This window comes from Drosophila novamexicana, unplaced genomic scaffold (genome assembly GCF_003285875.2).
Source record: "Drosophila novamexicana strain 15010-1031.04,08,12 unplaced genomic scaffold, DnovRS2.1 tig00000193-arrow-pilon, whole genome shotgun sequence".
NCBI classification, from domain to species: Eukaryota; Metazoa; Arthropoda; class Insecta; order Diptera; family Drosophilidae; genus Drosophila; species Drosophila novamexicana.
In genome coordinates this window covers 2267845-2293879 of record NW_020824787.1, presented here as the reverse complement: position 1 = coordinate 2293879, position 26035 = coordinate 2267845, and the positions used below count along the sequence as shown (strand labels likewise).

The 26035-nt window shown below is 42.2% G+C and overlaps 2 protein-coding genes and 1 long non-coding RNA gene across 3 annotated transcripts in view; 1 reads left to right on the top strand and 2 right to left on the bottom strand.

Moving 5' to 3' along the window:
* LOC115758354 (hemicentin-2) overlaps positions 1-26035 on the bottom strand; it is a gene marked incomplete at its 5' end in the record, with an annotated part of 108191 nt that overhangs the window by 11639 nt on the left and 70517 nt on the right. Inside the window, 2 exons of the mRNA XM_030698937.1 lie at positions 7771-8250; positions 9102-11300. Coding sequence (XP_030554797.1) covers positions 7771-8250; positions 9102-11300 — 2679 coding nt within the window. The remainder of the gene's footprint in view (positions 1-7770; positions 8251-9101; positions 11301-26035) is intronic.
* LOC115758356 (extensin-like) lies at positions 1310-1878 on the bottom strand. The gene has a single exon (XM_030698938.1). It carries the CDS (start codon positions 1853-1855, stop codon positions 1310-1312), a length of 546 nt encoding a protein of 181 aa, XP_030554798.1. The 5' UTR covers positions 1856-1878.
* Positions 17712-18690, top strand: LOC115758357. Its single transcript, XR_004017419.1, has 3 exons — positions 17712-17989; positions 18142-18523; positions 18594-18690. It is a non-coding gene; the product is annotated as an uncharacterized LOC115758357 (long non-coding RNA).

The window sequence follows — 26035 nt, the reverse complement described above, 5'->3', positions numbered from 1 at the left end:
TCAAATGCCATTAACGGTTAACTAAACGGCAACGGGCTGAGGGCAGAGGGTAGAGGCTAGAGGACAGGGTGCCAGTTCTTAGCCAAAGAGCGAGTTAAGCTGCCCAAAGTTGCCCCCTTTCCCCTTTTGAGCACCTCAAGCGCACAGGCGGCGTTAATGGCGCCACACTCCACAACTTGCGGTGCCCCCCACGTGAACTCAACTCTGGGAGTCGACCTTTGCCTGCCCCTTGTTGCACTTTTAATTAGCGTCGCGACGCAGGCTGCTCGGCATTTGGCCCCAAATGCGCTTAAATGCCAAAAGTAGTGGAGCGGGAAAAGCGGGCGAGTGGCAGCAGCAGTCAGCAGTGGAGTTTAGAGCACTTGCCGTAAGGCTGACTTGCCACCTGCGCGCCCTTCTCTGCAGCTCTGCCACTGGTTTCCTGCCTGACTGAGTTCCTGTGCTTGCACCATGTTGCAATTTCTGCTGCTGGCGGCCTTTTTGCTGTTGTAGCCAGCCTCAAGTTGGCAGAAAAGGAAAGTTTTCAGGCAAGCTGCATTTTTGTGTGTGTTGCTCGGCTGCCGCTTTGCTGCGAGTTTGATAACTTTCCTGCTCCCAAGTCCTGCAGCTCGAAGCAGTGCACACATCAAAAATAATTATTATTATTATAATAATAATATGCTCTGCTTGGCGCTTCTCGTTCACGCAAGCAGGTCAAGTTGAGCCGAAACTTTTCATAGAATCGCCAACTTTACGGGATATTCATAATAAAAGATTATCAAATTCACTTGTAATCAACTTGGCTAAAAATAAGACGCTTGGGGGGCAACAGCTAAACAGGCATACAACTTTTTTACAAATTTCTATTCTTTGAGAAAAGTATTGGGAACACCAATTCAAAGAAATCTAGTTTGAGCTCAATTTGAAAAATTCATTTTCATTGAAAAGAAATGACAAAAAAAAAATTAAGAAAAATACCATAACTTGGTCAAATCTCATCCGATTTGCTCTTTTTTCATGGTTCGGCCTCTTGAGCAATTTGACATCTAAAGCTGGCAATACATTCTTGTATTTTACAGTCTCGAACGTACTATGTACATTTAATTCTGTGTACTATGAACAATATAGCGTATTCACATATTTGTACGCAAGATAACAGATAACGGTCGGCACAATCAACCGAATATAAATACATACATATGTATGTCTGTATATATTATATATACTTTTTAGATTGTTTTACTTTTTTGACCCACGAGATATTTGCTGTCAAATCCACAAAAGAGTATATTTAGAAATGATATTTTTGTTATTTATTGCATTTCACAATTTAAATTCGATTATTTTCGACATTTTTGCTAAAATCCTCCTGATATTCTTTGTTAACTTTGAGCGAATGGTTGATAACACTAGAAGCTGGCGGTGGCTGCTGCGGTGCAGGCGGATAGGCAGCTGGTGGTGCGGGGGGATAGACAGCTTGTGGTGCGGGAGGATATGCCGATTGTGGTGCCGGGGGATAGGCAGGTGGTCCATATTGAGGTACTGGTGGTGCATACTGGTTATAGGGCTGCTGATTGCCTGGATATGGACTCTGGTACTGGGGATTCATGGGCGGCGGCGGCGGCTGCGCATACGGATTATATGGCGGCTGCTGCTGATTGTATGTATAGGGAGTGTAGGGATATGGTGGATAGGCGTAGGGCGGATAGCTCGGATACGCTGGATTATTGTATTTATGTTTATGCTTTCGGCCGTGACTGTGGCCACTGTTATCACTGCTATCACTGTCACTGCTGCTGTCGCTATCCGCTAGGACACTTCCGGCATGCCAGCAAGCCAGCAGCAGGATGCCAACCAGCGTCAAGTATTTATTCATTATTTGGCAAGCAGATTCAAATTACGATGCCGAGCAACCGAACAAGACTAAGTGTTTAAATTGAGATTAAGTTAAGCGAATGTCTGACACAGAAGACGCATAATGCTATAAATTGATAAGCAGCACACGAGCATCTGAATATGCTTGTGCTGCTTATCAATGAAAACGTTTCAAATACTGTCAACCAAATGTGACAGATTGTTGACAAATGTTCATTCATAATCTAATGCGTACTTGCAGCATCTTCTGAATAGCGTCTGTTCTAATGTGGCGCTTAAAATAAATTTTAGCGGGTATTTCCCGTGCTTGTAGAGTTCAAGTGGATTATCATTATCAATTAAAGGGCTCTGACTAGTTTTAGTTTTTTTTTTAATTGTTGGGCGTTAAACTGTGAAAAATACAGCACAAAAATTATCAATATTTTGTTTAGGTTACAATTCACGCGACCTTGTATATTATACAACATTTATCTTCTAATCAATTTTGCTGCCATTCGCAAACCTATAAACATTATTATTACATTAATGAAATTTTCAGAGTATGCCCATTAAATATTCTTGAGCTATGAATGCGAGAGTCTATATACCAAAATAGGTGTACCCAGCATTTACATATTGATATTTATCGATAACATGGAAACGGGCAATTTTATCGATGATTTGAAACAACAAACCTGAACTGATCAACTCTGCAGTTCATGCAGGGTATACATATTTTATGGGGTCGTAGATGCTTCTGCCTGTTACACACATGTGTACAAAACCTTTTTCAACGATTTTGAATAAGTGCAAATAAGGAAACCAAACCTAACCAAATCTGCTCATAAATAGATTCTTTTCTGACTTTGCCAGATTTGTTGAGGGAAACAGTCCAAAAATGTGGTATAAGAAATTAAAATTTTAAATGAGAAATAAATACATCTTAATAGGCAAATCAATGCTATCGTAAACAACAAATCCCTGTCCAGTTGCCTCTATTCTGAACATGGGCATAAATAAGTGAGACCGAGAGGGTGAACACAGTGTTGCCAGACTAAAGACTGTGTATGTCAGCTGAGAAGCCCTTACAATTTATCGCTTTAAGCCAATTGTAAAGCAGCCAAGTGAAAGTTTGTTTTTCATATTTGTTTGTACCCAGAGTTAAACTCAAAATTTGCTGACTCTGTTGGTCTCTGCTGGTCAGCTGCGGACTGGTAAGGGGGCCAGGAGTATTGGACTGAGCAACGCCTACGGCTAGACAAGCGCAGGATAACGACGACGACAACAACGAGTATGTCTAGAGGACATGTACTCCAAAAGCCAAATAAATGCAAACAAATGTCGTTGTCGTCCGGCTGCTGCTGCCGCCGGCCCCCAGCCCCAAATAAAAGGCAGCCAAACAAACAACACGCAAACCAAAAATAAAAAAATCTAAAAGCTAAAAAGCCAAAAAAGGACAACAAAAAAAGATGGCAAGAGCAAAAAATCTTTTGCGCGCTGAAATTTATGCGCTAAATAAATAAAGCCATGAACTCGATGCTACAAATGTTGTCTGGCTTTCCCAGGCGTGTGTTTTTGTGTGTGTGTATTTGTGTGTTCTGGTCTGGTTTAGAATGCAGCTAGGGCCCGCAAAGCAAACGGCCGCAAAATAGTTTTGCAGACGCCACCACGAACACTACCATCGCCGCCACGCCCCCGAAATGCAACCACAGCCCCCGATTTGAACAACATTTTGCGCGGCAGCGTTTTAGGCGCGTGTCCAACATGTTTGTCTTGTAATTGTTGTTGTTGTTGCAATTTTTACTGTTGTTTTTATTGTTTGAGGCAGCCTTGGCCAGCTGACCGCACAATTCAATGACAAAATCTATGAGTTGCATTTGCCGGCTTTGGTTGTGCTTCTGCTTCTGCCTCTGTTTTTGTTGTTTTGTATGCTTTGTATGCAGCGCTGTAAAACTAATTGGCTTTAAAATCTAAACACAGCTGCTGACATGGCACAGATTGCAGTTCATCGAAAGACCTGACAATATATGCTGAACAATATGAAAGCCTTAACCCACATTAATAAACTAAAAGGCGCTTAGGGTAAAACAAAACAAGGCAGGAAAGTTGCCCAAAGAATGAACAAAAGCAGAATGTCTAATATATTAAATATTTAGTATAAATTTGCATCAGAAGCTAAACAGAAACCAAAAGAAAAAATTCGAATTCGGCCTTTTAGTAATTATATTAGAGACGTAGTTGAGTAGTGAACTTTTGTTTAAGCAGTGTTGCAAAATACAGCACACAAATTTGTACACTGAATATATGTGCGCTATTCTAGTAGTTTATACAGAATGTGGAAAGCAGAAAATAAAAATATATAAATACTGCTAAATTTGCATAATGCTTATGCAACATTTACATTTTACAACACTAGCTGCTAACATTAGGCAAAACTGATATAACTCACATAAAAACAGGCTATAATTATTATTTTAAATATTTTTCTGCTATTATTATTGCCTCGCCCTAAGCAGTAGGTATACTCGCCAGTTATTCGAGTACAAGTTCTCGTTCTTCAGTTGCCTAATATAATATTTTAATATTATCAAAAGCACCCCGGCACCATATATCTTTATTTTAAGATATTCATAAACGTATTAAGTACAAGTACGATGCTATCAGGCGAACAATTTGCCATTAGCCTAGTGCAATTTTCAATTGGAAACGGCCCCAGATGGCAACGCCATTGTTTTTATTGTCCTCTTCGTCGCTGCCGTTTAACATGCAAAGTTCATTAGGTTTTTGGCCTATGCAACGATTGCGGCAATTTTGGTTGAGCTCTTAACGAGTCCAAAGTGCACAAGCGACAGCAGCAAGAACAACAACAGGAACACGCAACAACAACAACCACAACAAAGCACATTCAAATGGCATTTGCCAGGGGGCGGCAGGGCAGGGGCTTGTGGAAAATGAGAGCGCCCAAGGCACCTTCTTATGCAGCAATTAGCGCTTACAATGAACTGCAAGCTGCAGCACCTGGAAATCTGATTGTGTGTGTATGTGTGTGTGTGTGTGTGTGTGGCACAGCTGTTGCCTGTCTGCGCTTTTTATTATTCATGCCACTTTTGCTGGCTGCCACTTTCACTAGCCAAATTAGCCGCTCGCGCATTTCTTTTTAAATGCAATTAAGTGCAAATGTTCGCCGGCAGGCAAACAAAAAAAAAACATACCTAGTTTTGGGGAGGGGGACACTTGAAAATTTTAATTGGCATTCGGCGAACACTTGAAACTCGGAAACTTTTGAATGAGCCCACACAATGGCTGCCATTTGCAGCCCCTCCCCCTCCGACGAGCTGTTTACCAATTGCCAACTATCAGTTGCTGCGCGAACTTGGACGTCCTTCGGCAAACAGGAAAATATTGCAATTAAATTTTTGTCCAGCAGCTTCAAATTCTATTGCCATTTAGCAAAGCACACAACAACAACAAAAGCATGCACCCAGCGAGCACACAACACAAAAAGGAATTTTAATTTGCACGTCATTACCAAATACACTCGGAAAAAAAATGGTACAAGAAAGAATTGGAAAGTTGAACTTAGACGAAGAGCGAATATCCTGCTAGCGAGTGTCTGTCTCAAGCAGAGAAAGCGAGACAGAGACGTCGAGGTACTACAACTACGTAAAGAAGTCCAACTTCTTTTTTATTATATATACATTTTGCATCACATACTCCCAAAAAACTGTTACGAAGCAGTTCAACTTTAATGACATATTATTACGTTTTAAAAAAAAATTGGAAATACTATTATTACTATTACTATTAATTAAATAGAATTCTTTTCCAGTAACTATAACAACGATCTCAAATGGTTATAATAGATCGATTCTAAAATAGATCTTAATATTTTACAGATCAATACTTAATATTTTCAAATCAACAATGGCGAATACAAATGTTTCCTTTATAAGTGATTCTTTTCCAGAACAATATAAAATCAGTTTCAGATTTCAATAGGGAGAGCTAAAGCATTGCTTATGTCTGGGTCTGATCTTAGTTTGATATTCATGATCGTAGTGGCCAAATCTTAAAAGCCTTCTTTAGTGCGTTACACACCTTTCAGCTTAATTAGAATACCCCGCATGCAGGTCTATAAAAAGCAGGGAACCTGTCCAATTTGTACGCTCACCATGTTAAAGGTTAATACCTCTTATGGGGACCCGCCTTCCCAAAAAAAACAGAAACACACACACAAGGGATACATGGGATTGGGTAAGTAAAAAATAAAAGTAAACCAGAACAACAATTAATAATGAATTGTGTATTGCGTATTGCGGGCAACCGCAGAGGGACGGACCGGACAGAGCGGTGTTGGGGAGAGGGCAGCAGGACCAGGGACAGGGGCAGGGACAACGAAGGCGGGTCCAGTTTACGCATTCATTTTGTGCGCAATTTTCATTTGTTGTGGTGAGGGCGGATGGCGGTTGGAGGAGGCAGAGGCGACACTTGAAAGGACGACAAGGACGCGCAGCCAGGATGAATGGACGTGAGCGTCAAGCAGCAACAACAACAATAAAACAACAACAACAGCAACAACAAATGGCAAGTATATTACAAAATGTTTCGGCGAGGACGTAAAACGTTTAGGGAAAAAATTGCTGTTTCAACAAATTTACAACGGAAGTTGAAGTGTTTTGTCGTTGTGTGTGTGGGAATGTGTGTGTGCCGCAGGTGTGTGTGTGTTTGCGGCTTGCACACCTCCCTAGCCTTGGTGTGTGTGTGTGTGTGCCCGCAGAGGCGCGTGATGAATGCGCATGGCCATCGATTTGCACTCAACTCCATTTTGCACTTTCACATTTCATGGGCTACATAATTTGTGTGCACCACCCAACCCGCACCAACCACCTGCGCACCGCTCCCCGCACCGCTACTTGCCCCACGCCCGTGGCGCGTCAGCACGGATTTCATTTTGTTTTGTGATGTGTTTTGCGGTGGACAATGAAAAATCACCCAAAACATTTTGCCCCCAACATTCAGGGAATGAGAGAGAAAGGGAGAGCAGGGAGAGTGTCGGACATGGTCCGACGGAAGTATTTCGCACTTTGGCAGTGGTTAAGGTTTAGCTATACTCTCTCCACTCTTTTGACCGCTTGTGTGTGTGTGTGTGTGTGTGTGTGTGTGTGTGTGTGTGTGTGTGTGTGTGTGAGTGCCAGTGTTGAAAGGGTATCAGGCATTTGTCATCAGCTTGGCAGCTGAAAACTTTGTATAAAGTGTTCAGAGTTTACTCAAGAACTTGATATTAGGATATTGATATAAAACTTATAAAAAAAAAACACATTTAATTTAAAACTGGTCAGAGATGCTGCTGCTTGGAATTTTCACTGACAATTAAGCTGCAATTAGTTGCTCATTTTGTAAACGTTTTCTAAATGTTCTCTCAACATTTCCTGGATTATTTTAGGGCATTTTATATTTTAAGCATATTTATTTTCCAATGAGAAAAATAATTTTAAATATTAAAATAGAAATTATATATTTTATTCTGTACGTATTTGGTTTTTGCAGACATTCGGACAGTCACACTTTTAGTAATAAGAATTTAACAGAAATTAACTGAAATTTTCAAAATAAAATTGGTTGAATTAAATATTCTTATTTTTTTTTTAATTTCCCAATTTTTAACAACTTTCCATTTAAATATTTGAATTCTTTTAAATTTTCTTTATAAGTATTAAGCCCAAGCATGAAATCTTGAAAATATTTATATTAAAGAAATTAGTTATTATATATCCTAAAAACCTCTATTCCCATAGGAATAGAGCAAGGCTCTTTGTTAGGGAAATTCACTTTGGGCTATCCATCAATATGTTGCTCCCCGCCTCAAAACTGTTATCCAACTTTTGCTTACTTTCTACGTATGCATGTACAGATGTATGTGTGTGTGTGTGTACTTACATTCATTTCCTGGCAACGTGTGTCCTGTCAAACCGGGTATGCCGGTCACACCAACAACGCCGCCGCCACCGATGCTGCCAACACCGCCGCCGACCCCGACAACACTGCCACCAACATTCACGCCGACGACACCGCTGCCAGGATGATAGCTGTAGCCATTTTGGGTCGCATAGAGGGCTGTCTTTTGGTCCTCCATGTTGAGGGCCAGATCCATCGAGTGCTCGAGGGCCTTGTTGTCCAGACCGCTGGCCGGGTAGTAGGGCGGCGGTGCCTGATTTTGTTGGGCAGCCACAATCGAGGGTCGCACCGAGTCCATTTCGTAGTCCTTGGCGGCGGCGCTCTTCTTCGACTGATTGCGCTTGCAGCGGCAGAACATGAGCAGCAGGCCGGCGAACAGTGTGAATACAATGCACGACACGATTATCGCAATCAGTGTGGGCGTGGCCAGGGCGCTAGCCTCCGCGATATACGGACGTCCAACTGCAATGAGGAGCGAGAAAGAGGAGGCAGAGCGTCAGTTGAGATGAATGAAATGAAGCCATGAAAAATGCAACGCCACTCAAGTGAATGGATGGTTGGCTGAATGCTTGGACGGATGGATGGATGGTTGCCAGCCAGGTTGCCTGACGATGGATGAGTGATTGATTGTCCAAGCTATTCAAGTGGCGCAATTGCTCGTAATGGCTTTGCATATAATGGAAATCGGTGCGTTCCACAGCGAGTTCAACTCGTGAATTCCATTATTCCTGATCGTGTACAACGCCCCCCAACTGAACTGAACAGTGAATAATTGTGAATGCTTCTATGGGACTTTCGACCAATGACACATTAGCTAATCGCTACTTCCACGGCCCTTTATTCGCGTCAATTGGGTCACAGCTGAAATGTTGGCAGCTGCCCAAATGCCAGTGTTGTACAATTGACTCAATTGTGTTATTTGGGCCTTTGAATTTCGAATAAAGTAGTATAATCGATTTTAGAAGCAGACATACAATGAATAATTCACGTTTAACAAATAATTCAAAATGATGTTTATTAACATCATTGATATCCCGGTTCTATAATCAGCAGACCTTGCCATCGCTTCTACGATTGTTCCCCATTAAAGCTGTAACTTGTTGCGAATTGCAAGAGCCTATCAGCGAAAAATGTACTGCGTGTTGCAAATTCACTCTGTAGTCCAAGTAGTTCAACTTGACATTCATATAAATTTGTTGCACTCGTTTTTCTACCTTTTTAGAAATATACAATTCTCAAATTCATTCACTGGTTAGCCCCATTTCTAATCTATCCAATTTCTGTTAAGATCAAATACAATGTTTTTTACTTACTCTCGGCATCCGTGTAGTCGCCGCAATGCTCGTGATTATTGCGCAGGCAGAGTTTCACTCGCACCACAGGACTGTTGTCGTCCTGCTCCAGCGCTAAGTTATTTAGTCCCGCATCATGTTCCTCGTCGTCGTCGTTGATGGTGTGACCCAGAGCCCGTCCGCCGCCGCTGCGACGTGGCCCTATTAGGCGTTCAATGACCTTCTCTTTGTGCGTGGGTCCATTGCCGGACAACTGAAGGTTGTCGACAATATCCACCAGATCCCAGGCGGCCATGGGTGTGTCCCCGTGCAGCATGGTCTCGACAACAGCGACAAGATTGAGGCAAGTGGCGCCCACATCGATGCCCAGGGTGCGTGTGCTCGGCTCGTAGGTTACCTGCAGGGGTGGCGGTATGCGGCTGACTTTTGTGGTCGTCGTGATCTCATTGGAGTAGGGTGAGCCGTTCTTGGGATTCAGCGCCTTCACCTTGAACGCATAGCTCTGATGCTGATCAAGCGAGGTGACCTTGCAGGGTATATCCCGCTGGCAGTCGACCTCCACCCAATCGGAATTGGCATTCGCAAGCGTTGCGCAGTCCGGTATCAATTGCTCCTCCCGAGGCATGGCCACACGTCGATAGCTGACAAAGAACTTGGTCTTGCTCAAGCCACCATCAAAGCCTGGATCCCAGCTGAGTGTCACATAGTTGTGGCCCACATCCACGGCACGCAAGTTCGTGGGCTTCTCCGGCGGACCCTTCTGCTGCAGCCTTATGGGCGCACGTATGGTGTTCAGAGAGTTGACCACGCGGCACGTGTACTCGCCGTAATCCGAGTGAGTCAGCGAATTGATGCGCAACACCGAGGTGTAGATATCATTGTTATCCGTTGTGGTGCTAATCTCATAGTGGCCATCGGAGGACATCGTCAGGGGTGAGGGATTGTTGCCGAATTGCCACTGGAACTCGGGCTTGGGATAGGCCTGGACCTTGCAGACCACCTCGGCAGTTTCCCGTATATCAAAGGCCACCTTGTTGTACTGATGGAGCACAATGGGCTCGTGTTCGATGCGTAGCTGCATGGACGAATTGGCGGAGTTCACCTCGTTCTGGTAGAGACACGTGTAGAGGCCACGATCTCCGGGCACCAGCTGATTGCCGCCGGGACGTGCCGTGCCGCGGAACTTGAGCATGCTCTGGACGGTGACCATACCATTGGGACCCTGATCGGGATTCGTTTTGACCTCGTACAGATTGAGTTCGGGTAGTATTTCGACGCCATCCTTGAGCCATTTAATACTGGGTGCCGGCTTGCCCTTGGCACTGCACGTAACCGCATAGTCATTGTCCGCTACGCGACGGGTCATGTGCTGCTGCAGCTTGGCCAGGAATTGCGGGGGCTGATGGATCTCCAGCACAATGGTGGCCATTTTGCCAATGCCCAGCTCGTTGACCGCATGACAATGGTACTTGCCCTCGTTGCCCAGATGCGCCTTCGGTATGGAGTACTGTGGACCCTGTGCCAGAATCTTTTGCCGAGAAGAGAACTCGCCATCCATGTCGCGGAACCAGCGATATTGTGGCACCGGCCAGCCGGGCGGATTGGCCGAACAGGTTAGCGTAACACCATTGCCCACATGCACCACAGGCTTGTTAGGCGTTATGTATGCTTGGCCGGGACGATGACGCACGAGGAGTGCCACAGTCGAGTTGCCAACGCGTTCGCTTCGCTCCTGGCCCTGACTCTGCATAATGTTGACGGCGCGGCAAATGTAATTGCCCGCGTGTTCGGCGCGCACCGAGTTGAGGGTCAAGACATCGCCGTTATAGCGAAACTCTGGAGCATTCTCCTTTAACCATTCGATGGTGACGGGCGACGGATTGGCGGTCACATTGCAGCGTATGTTAACGGTTTCGCCCTCTTCGGCCTCGCGCGTCTTTGACTCAATGACAACGGTGGGCGGATAGAGTATATCGAGTATGAGCTCCTGCTCGCCGGCCTTGCCCAGACCATTATCGGCACTGCACGTATATTTGCCCGCATCCTGCACGCTCACCCTGTGGATGGTGTGCACCAGCGAGGAGCTAATGAAGCTGCCGTTGCGTGTCCAGCGGACATTCGGCACCTTCGGCTTGGCGTCCACATTACACTCCAATTTGGCAGTGCGGTCACGTTCCACGCGCAGCGGATTCTCTGGTCCAACCTCGACGCGGGCATAGTCTGCAAAAACGGTACGAAAAACAGGACGTGAAATTAGCAAGGATATTTATTTTGGGTTTTCTGTGGTGTGGTGGCGGAAGATTTTCTTATTTTTGCTGGCATAAATCACAGCTACGCGGAGAGGCGCTCCAAATGATGAAAATTAATAAACACAAAGCATTTTACTAAGGGGAGGGAGCTTAATCAGCGGCATCCAAACTTGTAATTGAATTAGCTCCAGCGGGGGCATCGGGGCAGGCTGTAGGGATTAGGGTGTCTTCGGTCTGATTAGACACAAGAATTTGTCAATTATTAATTAAGCTAATCAAGTGACGGAGCACTCAACTTGGCTAATGCCGCACGGCTTAGAATCATTAGCAACTCGAGAATCTGAACTCTGACATTAATTGCCGAAAGAAGAGCTTAAATTGAATTAACGCGTTGCGCAACACTAGAATTACGTGTTGTATTACAGTGTAGAGTTATTGTTGGCTTTTTGAGTTAAGATGCGGTAAGCACATATGCCTATGTAACTGGAACTTATAACTCATTATGACGATCTTACGCAATAATTTTTAATACTGATAAGCTATCATTTTGTTGGCAGCACTGAATGTGCTCTAAAATATAACAATAACGTTTTATGCAACACTGTTTTCTAATGCAATTTTTAATTGTTAATTGCTTACTTTTTCCCCTCACCCGTTATCTTAGTACTGAACGTGCTTTAATATAAACCGACTAACGCTTTATGCATTTTGCAACACTATTAATCGTAAATTGCTATGATTTCGTGCCGTCTCCCTGCACTCCAGATAAACCCTATATCTAATCTGTGCCCTGCACTTGACTGTCATGCCATTTGCTCGACTGCAAGTCATCGTCCCTTGCATTAGCGGCTCTTAATGCACCGCAAATGCTGCAAAATTATGTGGTTTATACTCTAAGAGACCCTGCACAAGCACTACACCTCCCTTGAAAGTTGTGAGTTTAACCCTCACTTAGCTCTCTGCTCTTTGTAATTAACTGAGCCGGCTAAGTGTCGACTGCCGTCTGCCTAATGACTGTCCATAAAGTCACCAAGTCGTCGTCGTCGTCGTCGTCGTCGCCGTCGCATTGACAGCCACAAACTCAAGAAAGTGGAGCAAATGCCCCCCACTGCTCCATTACCGACCGTTTAACCTACCACTGTAAAAATTATAGTAAATTGCGTGATTCTCGGCTACCTTTTCGTCTACCTTTCAGAGTTAGCTACAGATGTTCTTCATTTTTAACCCCTCCCTAAAACTCTTTGCTCTTTGCGTGTTTATGTGCGTGTAATTACATTTGATTGTCTACCTTCGCCATGGCCTCTCGAGAACGTCGAACCCGTATACGCAATCGGAGAACCCTAGCAACGAACCGGACAAACCCACAGACGAACCATTAAGAAATTGTTGTTGTTGGGAATTGGTGGCCTGTGGTAAATGGCTTCAAATTGGCTTAATTGTCACTTTGTGAGCCATGTTTTACACATTTGGGCCGCAAGCCCAAGTTTTCAGGCTCAATTGCATTCCGCGCATTTCACAAAGCTCATGTTGTGCAAACATTACCCAACAAATGACCTAAAAAAAAGAAACAAAGTAGAGCTAAACCCCGAGCTGGAGCCGCAGCCCGTTTGGTGTTCCTGCCTGGCGACCAGTTCAGAAACCGTCAACTGTTGATTACTTTAAAATGGGCAGGGGCTGCCTTCAATTATTCGGTGTAGCCACTTTTCGTGTTCATAAATAATGAACCTGCAAACCAATGCTAAGAAAGAAAACCAAATAGAAAATAGCGAATAGGAGGGAAAACAATTTTATGCGTGTTTTGCATATAAATTTCATGCTTTTGGCCGAACCTTAAATTATGCGAGCAAATAATTGAATTAGTTTTACATTCAGGACTTTTCGCCCCTCGCACGCACACACACACACACACACACACACACACACACACACACACACACACACACACACACACACACACACACACACACACACATACCCACACGCCCTCAGCAAATCGTGGTACAAATATTTTCCAATCAATTGCCAAATTGTAGGCCGAGACACGCCCCGCCCGTTCGTAGGGTGCGCTTTAAAGCCCGCGCTTAAAAGTCTGCTTCAATAAATGTTTATGGCCATTGTCGCTAATGTGCCATAGATGGCGCTAACGTTCAATAGCCAGTGGATAAAGCGAGAAATAAAATAAAATTAACAATTTTTAGTCGATGCTGCTGCTGCTGCCGCCGCCGCTCAGCATTATAAAACAGTTTATGGCTAATCCCCACGTTCAATGGCGAATGAAAATGAAATTTTCAATTTTCGCTTGGGCCCTACTAACTCAATTTTCTACTCAGTTCTGGCCACTTAATACTAACGCAATTTACAGACAGGCAGAGCACAGCGAACGCCTCTGCAGCTGCTGCTAAGCAACAATTAGTTATTAGGCAGAAGCTCCTCTTTTTTTTGGCAGAGGGGGCGTGTCTAATTTCGTTATAGCCACGCGCAGCACGTGGCCTAAAAGGGCCAAAAGGGCAACGGTTTAAGCCATGCGCTAACACCAGCCAGCTTTCCATCTCAGCTTAGTTGATTTCGGGGCAATTAATTTAATACAGCAGGTTGACTGAGACCCAAAAGAGAAAAAGGGGACACAACCAAGTAAAACAATGAAAAGTGCAATAAAAATTAGTGCTAATATTAATTTTAATTTTAATTAGAGCAGCGCGCAAAAAATAAATGCTTTTAGGCGAAAACGTTATGCGCGCGCGCTTAACTTGGCTTACAGCTGCGTGCCAAATCCAATTTTAATGTGCGGCCAAAAATGTAGGGACAGTAGTTTGAAATTGGGCGTGGTACGCGCAGCCACAGGCCACAAATGCCAAAGTCAAAGCCAAGTTGAAAGCGAATTGATATGGCCAAGTGCCCAGACACAGCCGGAGAGAAGAAAACAACTTAAACCAGAGCCACTTGGCCAACAAAGATAAATGATAAGGCAAATGAGAGCAGAGCTCTTTTCAGGCCAACTGGAGGCAGCTCCACTTGTAACTAATGAACGCGAAATTAAAAAGTACTGAACTGAGCCGGAAACTTAACACGGATATACAATAAATTAAAGAACCACAGAATCCAATATAAGCGCATTAACCACCCAACATAAACCCTAAATAAGGGCAACAGCGCTTAAGTCGACTTGGAGTTATCCTATATCTGCATTACTTTAAAATGATAATTATAATTAAAATTAAAAAATAATTTAAAAAATTTTGAACATCGATATTCATCGTTTTTTTCTAAAAGATTTTAAAAGCAAAAGCATGGTAGACCCTGACTTAAGTTCAAGAGTTTATATAACCAATTTATTGTGCTTAACCTTATAATCTGCCTACACCAAGAGATTTGCGTTTAAAATCGGACTGATTATCGATATTGATCGATTTTAGGGCACAAACCGAAAGCGTTATCATAAAATCTATCCTCAACAAACCGATATTCATCGGTTTTAATTTGCTGTGAAAACCAATATTAAATTTATATTGATACATGTGCCTGGACTGTCTTTAACGGTCCTGCATCAAGCATATATATACATTTTTACTCGATCTAAGACAGCAGATGCCTTCGTCTGCTCACAACCCCTTTGAGTACTTTTTATGAGGCACAGGGTATAAAAACCACTCGAAGAACATCTAAGACGCACACAAACACACACAGAGAATACAACAACTACACACAATTAATGCTTTAATTCGTTTGCTTGGCAGCTGCGTTTGCCTCTAAAATGTTATTGACCTGGTTTGTCTTGAGGCTGACAGTTGGCTGGCTGCTGGCTGCCTGTGCCTGGTTTGAGGCCAGTTCCTTAGTTGGGTTTTTGGCTGGGTTTCCTTATCATGGCCAAATCGGTCGTCAACGTATCGCAACGAAACGTTGTGTGTCTCTCGTTTTGCTACTGCTACTGCTTTCAGTTGATGTTGCCATGATTTTCATCATCTACTAAATGTTTTTCTTGGCTTTCAAGTTCTTCTTGTTCTTGCGAAATGTGTAATAGTGTGTGTGTGTGCGCATGTATGTGTGTGTATTTGTTGGCCAGCTGGTTTTGCCATTTTGCTGGTCTCTGCTTTGGCTCCCTACCCGTCTCCTCCATCTCAGCACAGCTCTCTTTGGCTTTTGTAACTTGTTAGTTTTCTTTAGTGCCCTCTACAAGTTCTGTTCAACTGGCCCCCGCCCCCTACAGCCGCTCTCGACGCACCGTTGGCTCGCTTCATGTTCTTGTCTTGTTTTCCTATTAAGTCAAGAATTTTTATAGCATTTAGTTGGAAAAGCTCAACATATTTTTTACCCCTACTCCCATGCTCATGCCCATCGCCCATTTCCCCCCATATGCCTTACCAGAGATATGTACGTACGCATAACTCGTGCCTGCTGTCAGCGCATTTGAGCTATGAGCTCTTGTGGTTTTTGCTTTGGCTTTTTATTAGTTTCTTGTTGGTTTTCTTCTGCTTCATCTACCCCCCACCATCGCCGTGGCATGTCGCAAGTGGTTTAGGAACTTGGCTCTTTCTTCTATGGTCTCTAGGCCTTCCTGCCTGCTGGTCAGCTTGAACCAAGGGTCATTCCCTCTCCGCCTGCCCACTATTTCAGGCTAACTAGTTACTAAATTGAGCGCATAAACTAAAGCAAAAATCAAGAACAGAAGGAAAGAGGCAGATGAATGATGAAGAAATGGAAACTAGTTGGTTTTGCAGCTCATAAATTACAGGAAAGCATGTTCGCAGCGAGGGACAAGTAAACAAGCATCCAAATACTGAGTGGCTGAGTGGCTATTCCGATAGTGTTTAGTAAGCACATTACCTCAAAAGCAAAGACAAAAGACATCAAAGGGCGAGTGCGACAAATAAGCAGAAGTCAAAAGGGAAGCGTGTGGAGAGCGCTTGACAACACTAACAGTTAATGTTTTGCTAAAACTACTTGCGAATTATAAGTCAAAAGCAACTTGAGCGGAAGAGCTTCACGTTCAACTTTCATTAGTTACAAGTACTTATTAAAATCAAGCTTTTAGAACTAGTTCTGTTTGATCTACATTTAAGCTGGTAACTTAGGTGTTTTTTTAATTTTCTAGAGGATATTGTAATTCTGGGTTCTGAGTTCTAAGCCGCCGGGTAATTTTTTAGAACCTCTCATCTTTGCGTAGCTAAAAGTCTAGATTTTAGTTTTTATTTAGCTTTCTGAGCTACAAAAGCGTTATTTCTTTAAGCCAATCATGAGGATAATATATTAAAAAGAGCTTAAGCTAGTTGCTGAAGTTTTTAAAGCTACGCAACTCACTCTGCCTTAAACAATATTTCCCCTAATTTAAAAGATTAGCTTCTAGTTTAGATCAAAGATTATATCTATGACAATTTTCTTCTAAAGTGCCATGATTTGTATGCTCTTAAGGCTGTGCTTTCATTTGCTTTTCTCAATTTAAAAGGACTTGCCTTAATCGATAATAAAGACGCATAGACCACTTTATTAATTTTGAGCAGCTTTTCTGGCTTTTGAGGCAATATCTCTTTGCCAAATATAGCAGATGCAAAATTCCTGATAAACGGGCAGATGCTGCTTAAAGATTTGTGGCAGATAGAATGTATTCAATTGGCAATACTCAACGGAAGATAAACTACAAAGCAAATGTCTAGGAAAATAAACATTGTGCCAAAACTAAGAGAACTAAAGAGATTTTTATCTGTGGAAGTATCCAAGCAATTTTAAAGTGGCTTTTTTGTGTGTGTGCGTGTGCTTCACAGCATGGGCCAAAATAAAAGTAAAAAATAGATTAAAATAAGAGATAAAAATGAAAGCAGTTCAATTAAATCGACTCTGCACACATATGTAAATGAAATGTGGCAAAGCTTTTAAAAAAAAAAAAAAAAAAATACAAATGAACAGCAGGGAAGCCAATTCTGATAAACGCCCAAAATGCTTATTGTGCTACAATTTTTATTAGCCACAGATTCACAGAGAGAGAGAGAGAGAGAGATATAGATACAGATACGTAGATAGAGGCGACAATGGGGCAGGGCCGTAAAATGAAATCAAAAATTTGTGCCGGCCACAGCAAATATTTGGCTAGAAATGATTTATGAAATGTTTGGCTGCATATGGGCATAAATTTGGTTGTCGTTTCAGATCATTTCGACAGCACCAGGTCCGAAATAATAAAACAAAAAAAAAAAAAAAGAAAACAAACATATGAACAACTCAGATGTAAACAAATGGTACTGTATCTGTGAGTTACAAATGAACAAATACGAGGCACAAATTGCGCTGCGAGTTTATTTTTATGCCACAATTTGTGGCAAATCAATGGACAAAAAAAAAACAAAAAAAATAAGGAAAACTATTCTACAAAACTAATTTTATGTGCTCCGCTTTTTCGGTCATGTTAAGAGCATAAACATTTTACAAATTTCTGTAATGACCTGGGAAAACGGGAAAAAAGGAAGCAGCAGTAGCAGTGGCAGAAGCAGCGGCAGCCAGTCAGTGCAATCAAAGCTGCCCCAAATTAATTTAAAAAGGCAGCCACACACACATTCACACACACACACACACTCACTCACACTCATACACAAGACTCACAGAAAAAGTTGTTGCTGCCGCGCTATTTAAACAACACAAATTTGTGTAAATTGTCTGGCTGGGATTTTAATGGTAAACAAAAAAAGGAGAACAAAAAAAATAGACAAATTTTGTTGGCCCATCAACTTTGCCCATTTGGGCAGAGGCTGCTTTAAATAGGCGACCAAATTATTGACAAAGTTTTCTTTTTTTTCCGCTCATTTGGTTTCTTTTTTTTTTTTGAGCTATGCGCACACATGGAGCTGGACACACTGGAGAGCTGAGGAACTACTGGATGCCATAGAGCAATTGCCAGATGGTGGTTGATTCCTGACAATATGGACATTCGCATTGAATTCATTTACATTGTTGTTGTTGCTATCTTTGTGGTAGTTGTTTTTGCTGTGGCTGCTTATTTTTTTGTCAAAAGTGATTCGGAGTCTCTAGACGTGGCATGAACGAGAGCGAAGTAACAACAACCATCCTGCCGGCCAAAACTTTTGCTTTTATTTGCTTAGCTGCACACCAGAAACAACAAAAGGCAGCTAAAGGCAAGACGAATCTGTTGATGCACTAATGCCCTTATCATATGTGCAATTCATTTTTAGGGAGACTAATTATTGCAAAGTATATACATTTTCAGAGTGTCATAATTTGTAAAAGCTAATTTTTTTATACTACTTTATACTATGAACAGATTCACCGCGACTTTATCTGGTTGAGAACTACAAACCAATTAGTTCAGGCCAACTGCTACAAAATAAAATCAAATTCAATCTCAAAGCAATCTTTGGTTCTAGAGGCAAGGCTCATAACATATTCAGCATGCTTCAAACGCAAAGTCTAGGCCAAAAATGGGCCAAGCGAATTTTCAGAGTCTGAGCTAGAAAAAAAAAAAAAAAAATGTATAAAAAAGGCGAAAACTCGGGCAACACGTAAAGCAAATTTTTGAATGGCGTAATTTTCCAGCGAAACGAGACGTGTAGCTGTGCCACGGCTGATCAGGGGGTAAGGGGCCGGCGAGCATTCAAAATGGGCAGCCACACACAGATGGTAGAAATAGCTGAAACGGTTGAAACAGTTGAGCAATTGCATCAGCAGCAGCAGCAGCAAATTTTTGATGCTTTGTTTACCTTTGGCATGGGGTGAAAGGAGTGGCAGAGTGAGTGCGAGCGAGACAGCAAGTTGTAGCACAGAATTAGGCGCAATACGGAATTACTTGCACAGAAATAAAGCAAATAAAACAAAAGTTTTCCACGTGCCCCCAGAGAGTTTGATAAGAGTGGCCACTACACTGCTCCCGCCCCCCGAGCAGTCCCTGGGTCTATGTCTATAATAAACCCAATTCGCTTTTTATTTTTTCCTTCTTTTTTGGAGCGTCTGCGCCTATCTATGCTACCAGTGGGCGGTAGTGCGTAGGCGTGGTCTGGCCAAACAGTAAGTGGCATTGTCTTGGCAACTGGCGCGACAGCGTCCTTTGACCTAAATAATTAAATTCAGTGGAGGGATGACGACAATGAAGACAACAAAACAACAACAACAACAGAAACTTTGCTTTTAGCGCACGAACTTGCGTTGTCCTTGGTCTTCTTGAGCTGAACTTGTTCCCTCCACTGCAGCAGGCAGCCAGCTGCCGTTTGCCGTCTGCCTGGGCTGCTGCCTTGCAGCAGTGCATTTCATTTAATTTGATGTTAAATTAATTTGCTCCATTGCAGCTCTAACCAGCTCGGCGAGCAACTGAAACAACCGAAGCACTTTATGCAGATTTCATTGCCTTTGTAAATATTTAGTTAATTTGAAAAGATTTCTACCCCATCACCTTGTTACATTTTAACAGCAGCTGTCTAATTTTCGTTGCTTAAAGTTCTGTACACAAGCCAACACCAGACTGCTGATTGGTTAGTTTGTGTGTCAGAGTCAGAGCCAGAGTCGGACCTATCACTGCAGAGATACTTGAATTTAACCTAACCAGAAATGAACCTCAGGTGAGCTGAGAGACGAACACTCTCGAGCGGGTAGCAGGGGGCGGCCAGAGTCAACACCTTGACAAGCTGTTTATCAAAGATTTCTCAACAGCTCAAATGTATACAGCTATCAAATAAAAGAAATAGTTCAAACTGTTGAGAAATCATTAAACATCGTCGCTCAACACAAGTATTTAAGAAACTATTAAAGTGTACAAAGTTCATTTCAATATGCAAAGAATACTCTCTGAATATTTTAGATGCATTTTCTTTATACGTATCTTAAGCTACACTTCAAAACCTTTCGAGTTTTGTCAGTGTCCGCTTTAAGCTATTTTTGTGCAAGAAATTTGTCCACAATAATGTGTTCGACAAAGGTTTATTCTATAAATGCTTACTATCAAGTTTTCACACAGTTTTCACTCAAAGTGCTGCATTTGTGGCTTGCTATTTACTTATTCATGTATCGTAAAAGTCTAAGTAAGTTACTTAAGATACATAATTAGCAGCATTTTCTTTTACCTGTCCACATTCGCAGCGTTGGGGCTAATGAATTTGCAAGCAGCTCTCATAATTTTGGGAATTTTGAAAACTTTTTAAATTACTTCATTCCAGCAAACTATCTAATTTTGCAACTTTCTGCACTTTTTCAACTTTTGTTTTTTCAAGTGTATTTGAAATATACAAAATTCATCAAATATTTCCATTTCTAGTAACGGTTACCATTTTTGACGACAGGACAAACGAGATGTTGCTTCTGTTGCTGCTGCTGCATAACTCTAGGCACTTGCAACCATTCCGAACAACATTATGATGTTAAAGATGATCAACATCATGAACTTGTAGTCATCAGCATCAGCATCAAGCGTCATGTGTGGCTGCCAGAGGGCAACAATAAAAACACATCGCAGGTTAGCCCGTTGGCTGCTGTTTTTGTTATGGCAGCAACAGCAGCAGCAACAACAACAGCAGCAGCAACAACAACAACAGCAGCAGGAGCAACAGCGGCCGCCCCCAGCAGCACTCAAGTTAAAGCCGCGATGGTCTAACCCCACCCAATCCACCCCCGTCGTAGCCCCAAGCGGCGTCAGCTGCTGCTTTATAGTCACTTGCTCGCTCAATGTTATTGTTGTTTTTGTTATAGTTGTAGCTGTAGTTGCTGCTGTTGCTATTTGTTGCTGCAAGTCAAGTAGAAGCTGCTGCAAATGTAAACAATGCAAACGACGGCGGCAGCAGCAGCGTCAGCAACAACAACAAGCAAAGCCGCTCGCCAGCAGGCGAAATGTAAATAAAATTTTTTTTAAATTAACTGCCAGCCACGTGGCATACACACACCTCCAACCGCTCCCCCTCCCCCTCCACCCACCACCCACACTCGATTGCCACTGCAGCTGCAGGAAATGTATCTACATATGTAACGTGCAATATTCAAGATTGTTGTTCATATTGCTGCCAGGGCCGAATTGTTGTTGCTGCTGTTTGGTTGGCATTTTAGCTTTTGTAACTTGTTCCATTTGTTCTGCACTTTTGCCGTAGTTTTCACTGCACTCGCATTCGCATTCACAATATTCTTTTTGGCTTTTCCAAGAGAGAAAACTCTACAGCTACAGCTGCTGCTGTTGCTGCTGCTACTGCCGCATCCTCGTCAATAGTTCTGCGCTGCCCTGCTGCAAGTTGCTCGCCCCGCTGCCGTTCGCCAGGTTCGTTCTGCCACATTTGCCGCCTTTTTATTTGCTCTCCTCTGAGCAGCACTCGCATGAGTTGAGGACTATAGTGGCTCTATAGTCGTTATATAGCCAGTACTTATGTGCAATGTAAGCGAATGCGAAATGCGAATACCAACGCGAACAACTGCCGGCTGCTGCTGCTGTCAATTGGCATACACTAGCGGAAGGAATAGACATCATAGCTATCTAATGTGATTGGACAAAATGCAATATTGGTTGAGCAGAGGCAAGCATATGGGTACAGCAAGTAATGCTATAAGTGCAGATCAGCTAGAAAACTCAAGAATGTATAAAGGAAGTTTAACAATGATCTCTAAGTATTTCGTGTTCTTGCCAAACTATGTATAGATCCAGACTTGGGCGAAACTATCAAAGCCAGCTCCAACAAGCAGCATATGTGAAACTCGCGTCATTCGTTGCTTGACTCACAGAATGTTAATTTTAAATTCCCATCTACTCTCGACTCAATCAAATATTTATTTAATATTCATTCACTGAAAGAGCATCGCAAGTTCGTTAAGCACTGCGTTAAAATAAATATCATTTTATGCGCTTTTCTATTGGTTTTGCTGTTGTATCTGTGCAGCAAGCAGCTGAAAGGGGGTATGCTATGGCATGCTTGGTTGTCGGGAGCTTGAGTTCATATAGTCCGTGCAACATGTGTGCTGTAAAACTTTATAACGCCAAAAACGCAGCAAGAGGAGTGTTTTTTTTTACCCACGCCCTAGTCTAAGCCCCGCGCGCTGCTGTTTGTGCAGCTCCCTTTACAGGCATAATAAATTTATATGTAGACGCTGATATGCTGTAAATATTTTTCCAGTTGCCGCCCGCTGGCCAACAACAACAGCAGCAACAATGCCCAGGAATGTGCAAATATATATTTTACTATATTTCATATTATTTTTCCTATTTTTTTTCCCATTCTATATTCTATGCTACGCTGAAAAGCGTAACCTGCGGGTAGAGTTTGGCTTGGTGCAAACATTTTGATATTTGTGCAAATAAATAGTTGAAAATAAGTTTTATATGCACATAAGTTTTAATTAGCCGGCAATTGCGAGGGCCAACAAGTTCGAATGCAATTATAGCTATGCAATTAACAGCATTGGAAGTGCAAAAAAAAATAAACACAAACCAAATATTATAAATATTTAATGGAAAATGATTTGCATGAAATTTACAAAATGCATTTAATATTGCAATATGAACTGAGGCGGGGGCTGGGCTGGGCAAGAGCTTTAGCTAAATGTCAGTTGCATATACACATCCATACATATATATAGACTGGGATAGAAAAGTGAAATCAAAGAAAAGCGCATTCAATTGCTGGCATAAAGTTTGCTATTGATAAAAAAGAACCAACATAAAATTCATTGAAAACAAACAATAACAAGCGTTAAATTGAACAACACAACAACAATTCAACTTGAATAAATATAAACAAAAAATTACACGTAATCGCACTTGCTGCAGACTCAATAAAGAAACGAATTTGTTCCGAGTTTTTCCCCATTTATCAACTGTTTACACATTTTTACACTTTTGTGCGCACTTCTCTTTGTTGATTGTACTTATTAGAAGTTTATTTGAAATACCATATTCTGGCTGGGCAAACACATTCCGCAAATTATTCGCATTGATCGTGTGTGACGACACCATGAATGGATTATCCTAGGCGCCTTTGATTGAATATTAAATATATGCTAACAAAGGTTTAGCAAAATGAGATTTGTAAAAGTTATCAAAGTTATGCAGCAGAAAGTTTTCAATTTGATTGCTGACGATTTATGGTAAACAGGAAAGTAAACTGACGATTGTTAGCATAGAAATGTTTGGAAATCATTTAAAGGAAATTTGACAATTGAGAAGGAAACTCAAATTTATAAAAGCATCAAGCTGAAACCTTATAAACGATTTTTTGTATAGAAAACTGCGCGTTTTTTATGTTTATATTGACATTTTCATGATTTCTTGGAACTGAATTCTAGAAACAAAGTTTTGCATAGTTCCACATTTCTGCGGAACTCATTAACAATAAACAGAAACGAGAATAAAAACTTATTGTCTTAAAGCCTTGCACAACTTTTGCTGTTGAATTTATTTTTTATTGAATATTTTTCAAATGAATTTTTGTATGATACGCATATAGAAATATCCTATAAGACCTATGAGCGAACAATGTTCACGAAATTCGAGCCCCAGCTCAACATTTCGTCCAATTTGCAAAATTGTGGATATAGTGAAGAGCTGCTGACAGGGTGGCAGGGTGGGGGCAGGGCACGCAGGGCCAGCAGTTGCAGCTCAGGGGAGGGTCACGCGCATTTGCGGTCACTCTTTGGGCGCCTCTCAAGTTGCACGAATGCGCCAGCTGATTTGTAGCACGCACCGCAGCAGCAGCTCGTCGACGCGTTGCGTTTCATTAGGCGCAGAGTCCACACAAATTGCCGAGTGAATTTGAAAGAAGAAAAAAACTATTGAAATTCAAAAAGCGCCACAAGCTCCGAAATATGCCGTTGCAACGCGCGTGCTAAATGTATATGTACATATTTGTGGCATGTGTGTGTCTGTCGAGTCAAATGTGGCAGCAAATTTCTGTAAATAAGGAATTTTTGTGCGGCTTGTGCAAATTTGTGCAGATTGAGCAAATTGCATTGCGCTCAACATTGGGGCATATGTACATATATTTGCAACGGTCTAAACACATTGAAACTCCCTCCCATGCCCCCTCCCTCTAAACACGCCAGCCAACTCCGCGCACTCCCTCGCAGGCGCGCGCTAAAATCAAACAAATGCGCAAAATTAGCATTTTGACATTTCAATTTTGAATATTATTGACATGTTTATGCGGTGGCGCGGGCCATGGGCTGCCCAGAAATGTGTGTGAGAGAGAGACAGTGTGGGGGGAGGGGGTTGCATATGAAAGGGGGCCTGTGGGCTTTGGCCGACTCCGATATATTTGTGTAATTTGTAGCGCTTTTATTGATTTACAAAATTTACTTTAATTAGCAGCTGATATGTGATGCGACGACGGCACAGCTCCGATATGCATACGGACGTGTGTGTGTGTGTGTTTGTGTGAGCGGGTGTTTGGCGAGTGGGCGTGGCAGCAGCCAGGTTTACTTAGTCAATTGAAGCAATGCAACAGCATTGTTGTTGAGCCAAGGCAACGCGTGCTGATGTTTACCCTATTGACATCATCATCAGCAACAACAACAACAACAATAACAGCGGCAACATCATGATCAAGCTCAATCCTCATCATCTCTGTCAATAACAATAGAGCTAAAATGTTGGCCGTGACTAACAATGCAAAGTTTGTCATGGGTTGGCTGCATATATTTATGCCTCTGTGTGTGTGGGTGTGCGTTTTTTGTTGTGCATATGTGTGTGTGACACTGACACATCAAATATAAGTGTTCAGTCGACATATAGATAGCTTGGGGTTAGCTACTGCAAGCTGCTTTTACCTCTATATTTATTTTTTAGAATACAGTCAACACTGGAGAAAACTTCATTACATTTTAGTCATTACTACTCAATACAAAATTTCTTGATTTATCAACTTCTTAGCATAAATATAGAGTTACTTTCATTATAGCTGCTTCATACCTTGTTACTTTTTAGCCTCTTCTTTCATTCTCCTTGAATACATTAAGTTATGACTTATAGCACAGCTTTACTTATAAGCATGACATGGTTTTTGATTGCAACTTCTTAAATGACTGATTTTCATTTGTCATATATCTGGAAATGTTTGCTATTCTTTAATTTATTCCATCTTTAATCTAATAAATGCTTTTATTTCAGTATCAGTCCAACTATTAGCTGGCCCTTCTTTCTCTTAAAGTTTCCTCTTCCTTTCACAACCCTTCCTACATTCCTCTGGAACAATTAGGTGCTGTGTTCATGTTATATGATAACTTCCGCAACTTTTATTAGCTTATTCTCTCACATTCTCTGTATATTACCTCCACCCCAATGTATTTCATTTAATTTGTTGTGTGCTCCTAAAATAGCCTTGACCCTTTGCAATTTGATTCCTTGCGGCGTCAATCAAGCAAAGTCCTGTTCTCGCACCTGCTCACCGCCCCTTTTCATTAACCGAACCAAACCGACCTGACCAGTTAATATCGAAATTAAAGCCGCCCTCAAGGCTGCATTTCGGAAATTCACTAATGTATATAATTATTGTATTTCAATTAATTTGCCTAACACAATAGGCGAGAGAGAACAGAGAGCTCGGTGTGGTGTGTGGATGAATGCTGCGTAACTGTTATCGACATATTCATTTGGGCACGCCCTCTGACCACTGCCCACTGCCCACTGCTGACTGGATGAATGGCTAATGACGAATGTCCTGGGCAGCATGCGAACCGCAATTCGACCCAAGCTGACCTCAGCACGCAAGACGCCTGCCAAAATGCCTAAGCCTGGGGGCGTGTCTTGGG

Bases quoted from the DNA above. Each gene is read 5' to 3' on its own strand.
- LOC115758356 (XM_030698938.1), bottom strand. From the start codon at position 1,855: ATGAATAAATACTTGACGCTGGTTGGCATCCTGCTGCTGGCTTGCTGG.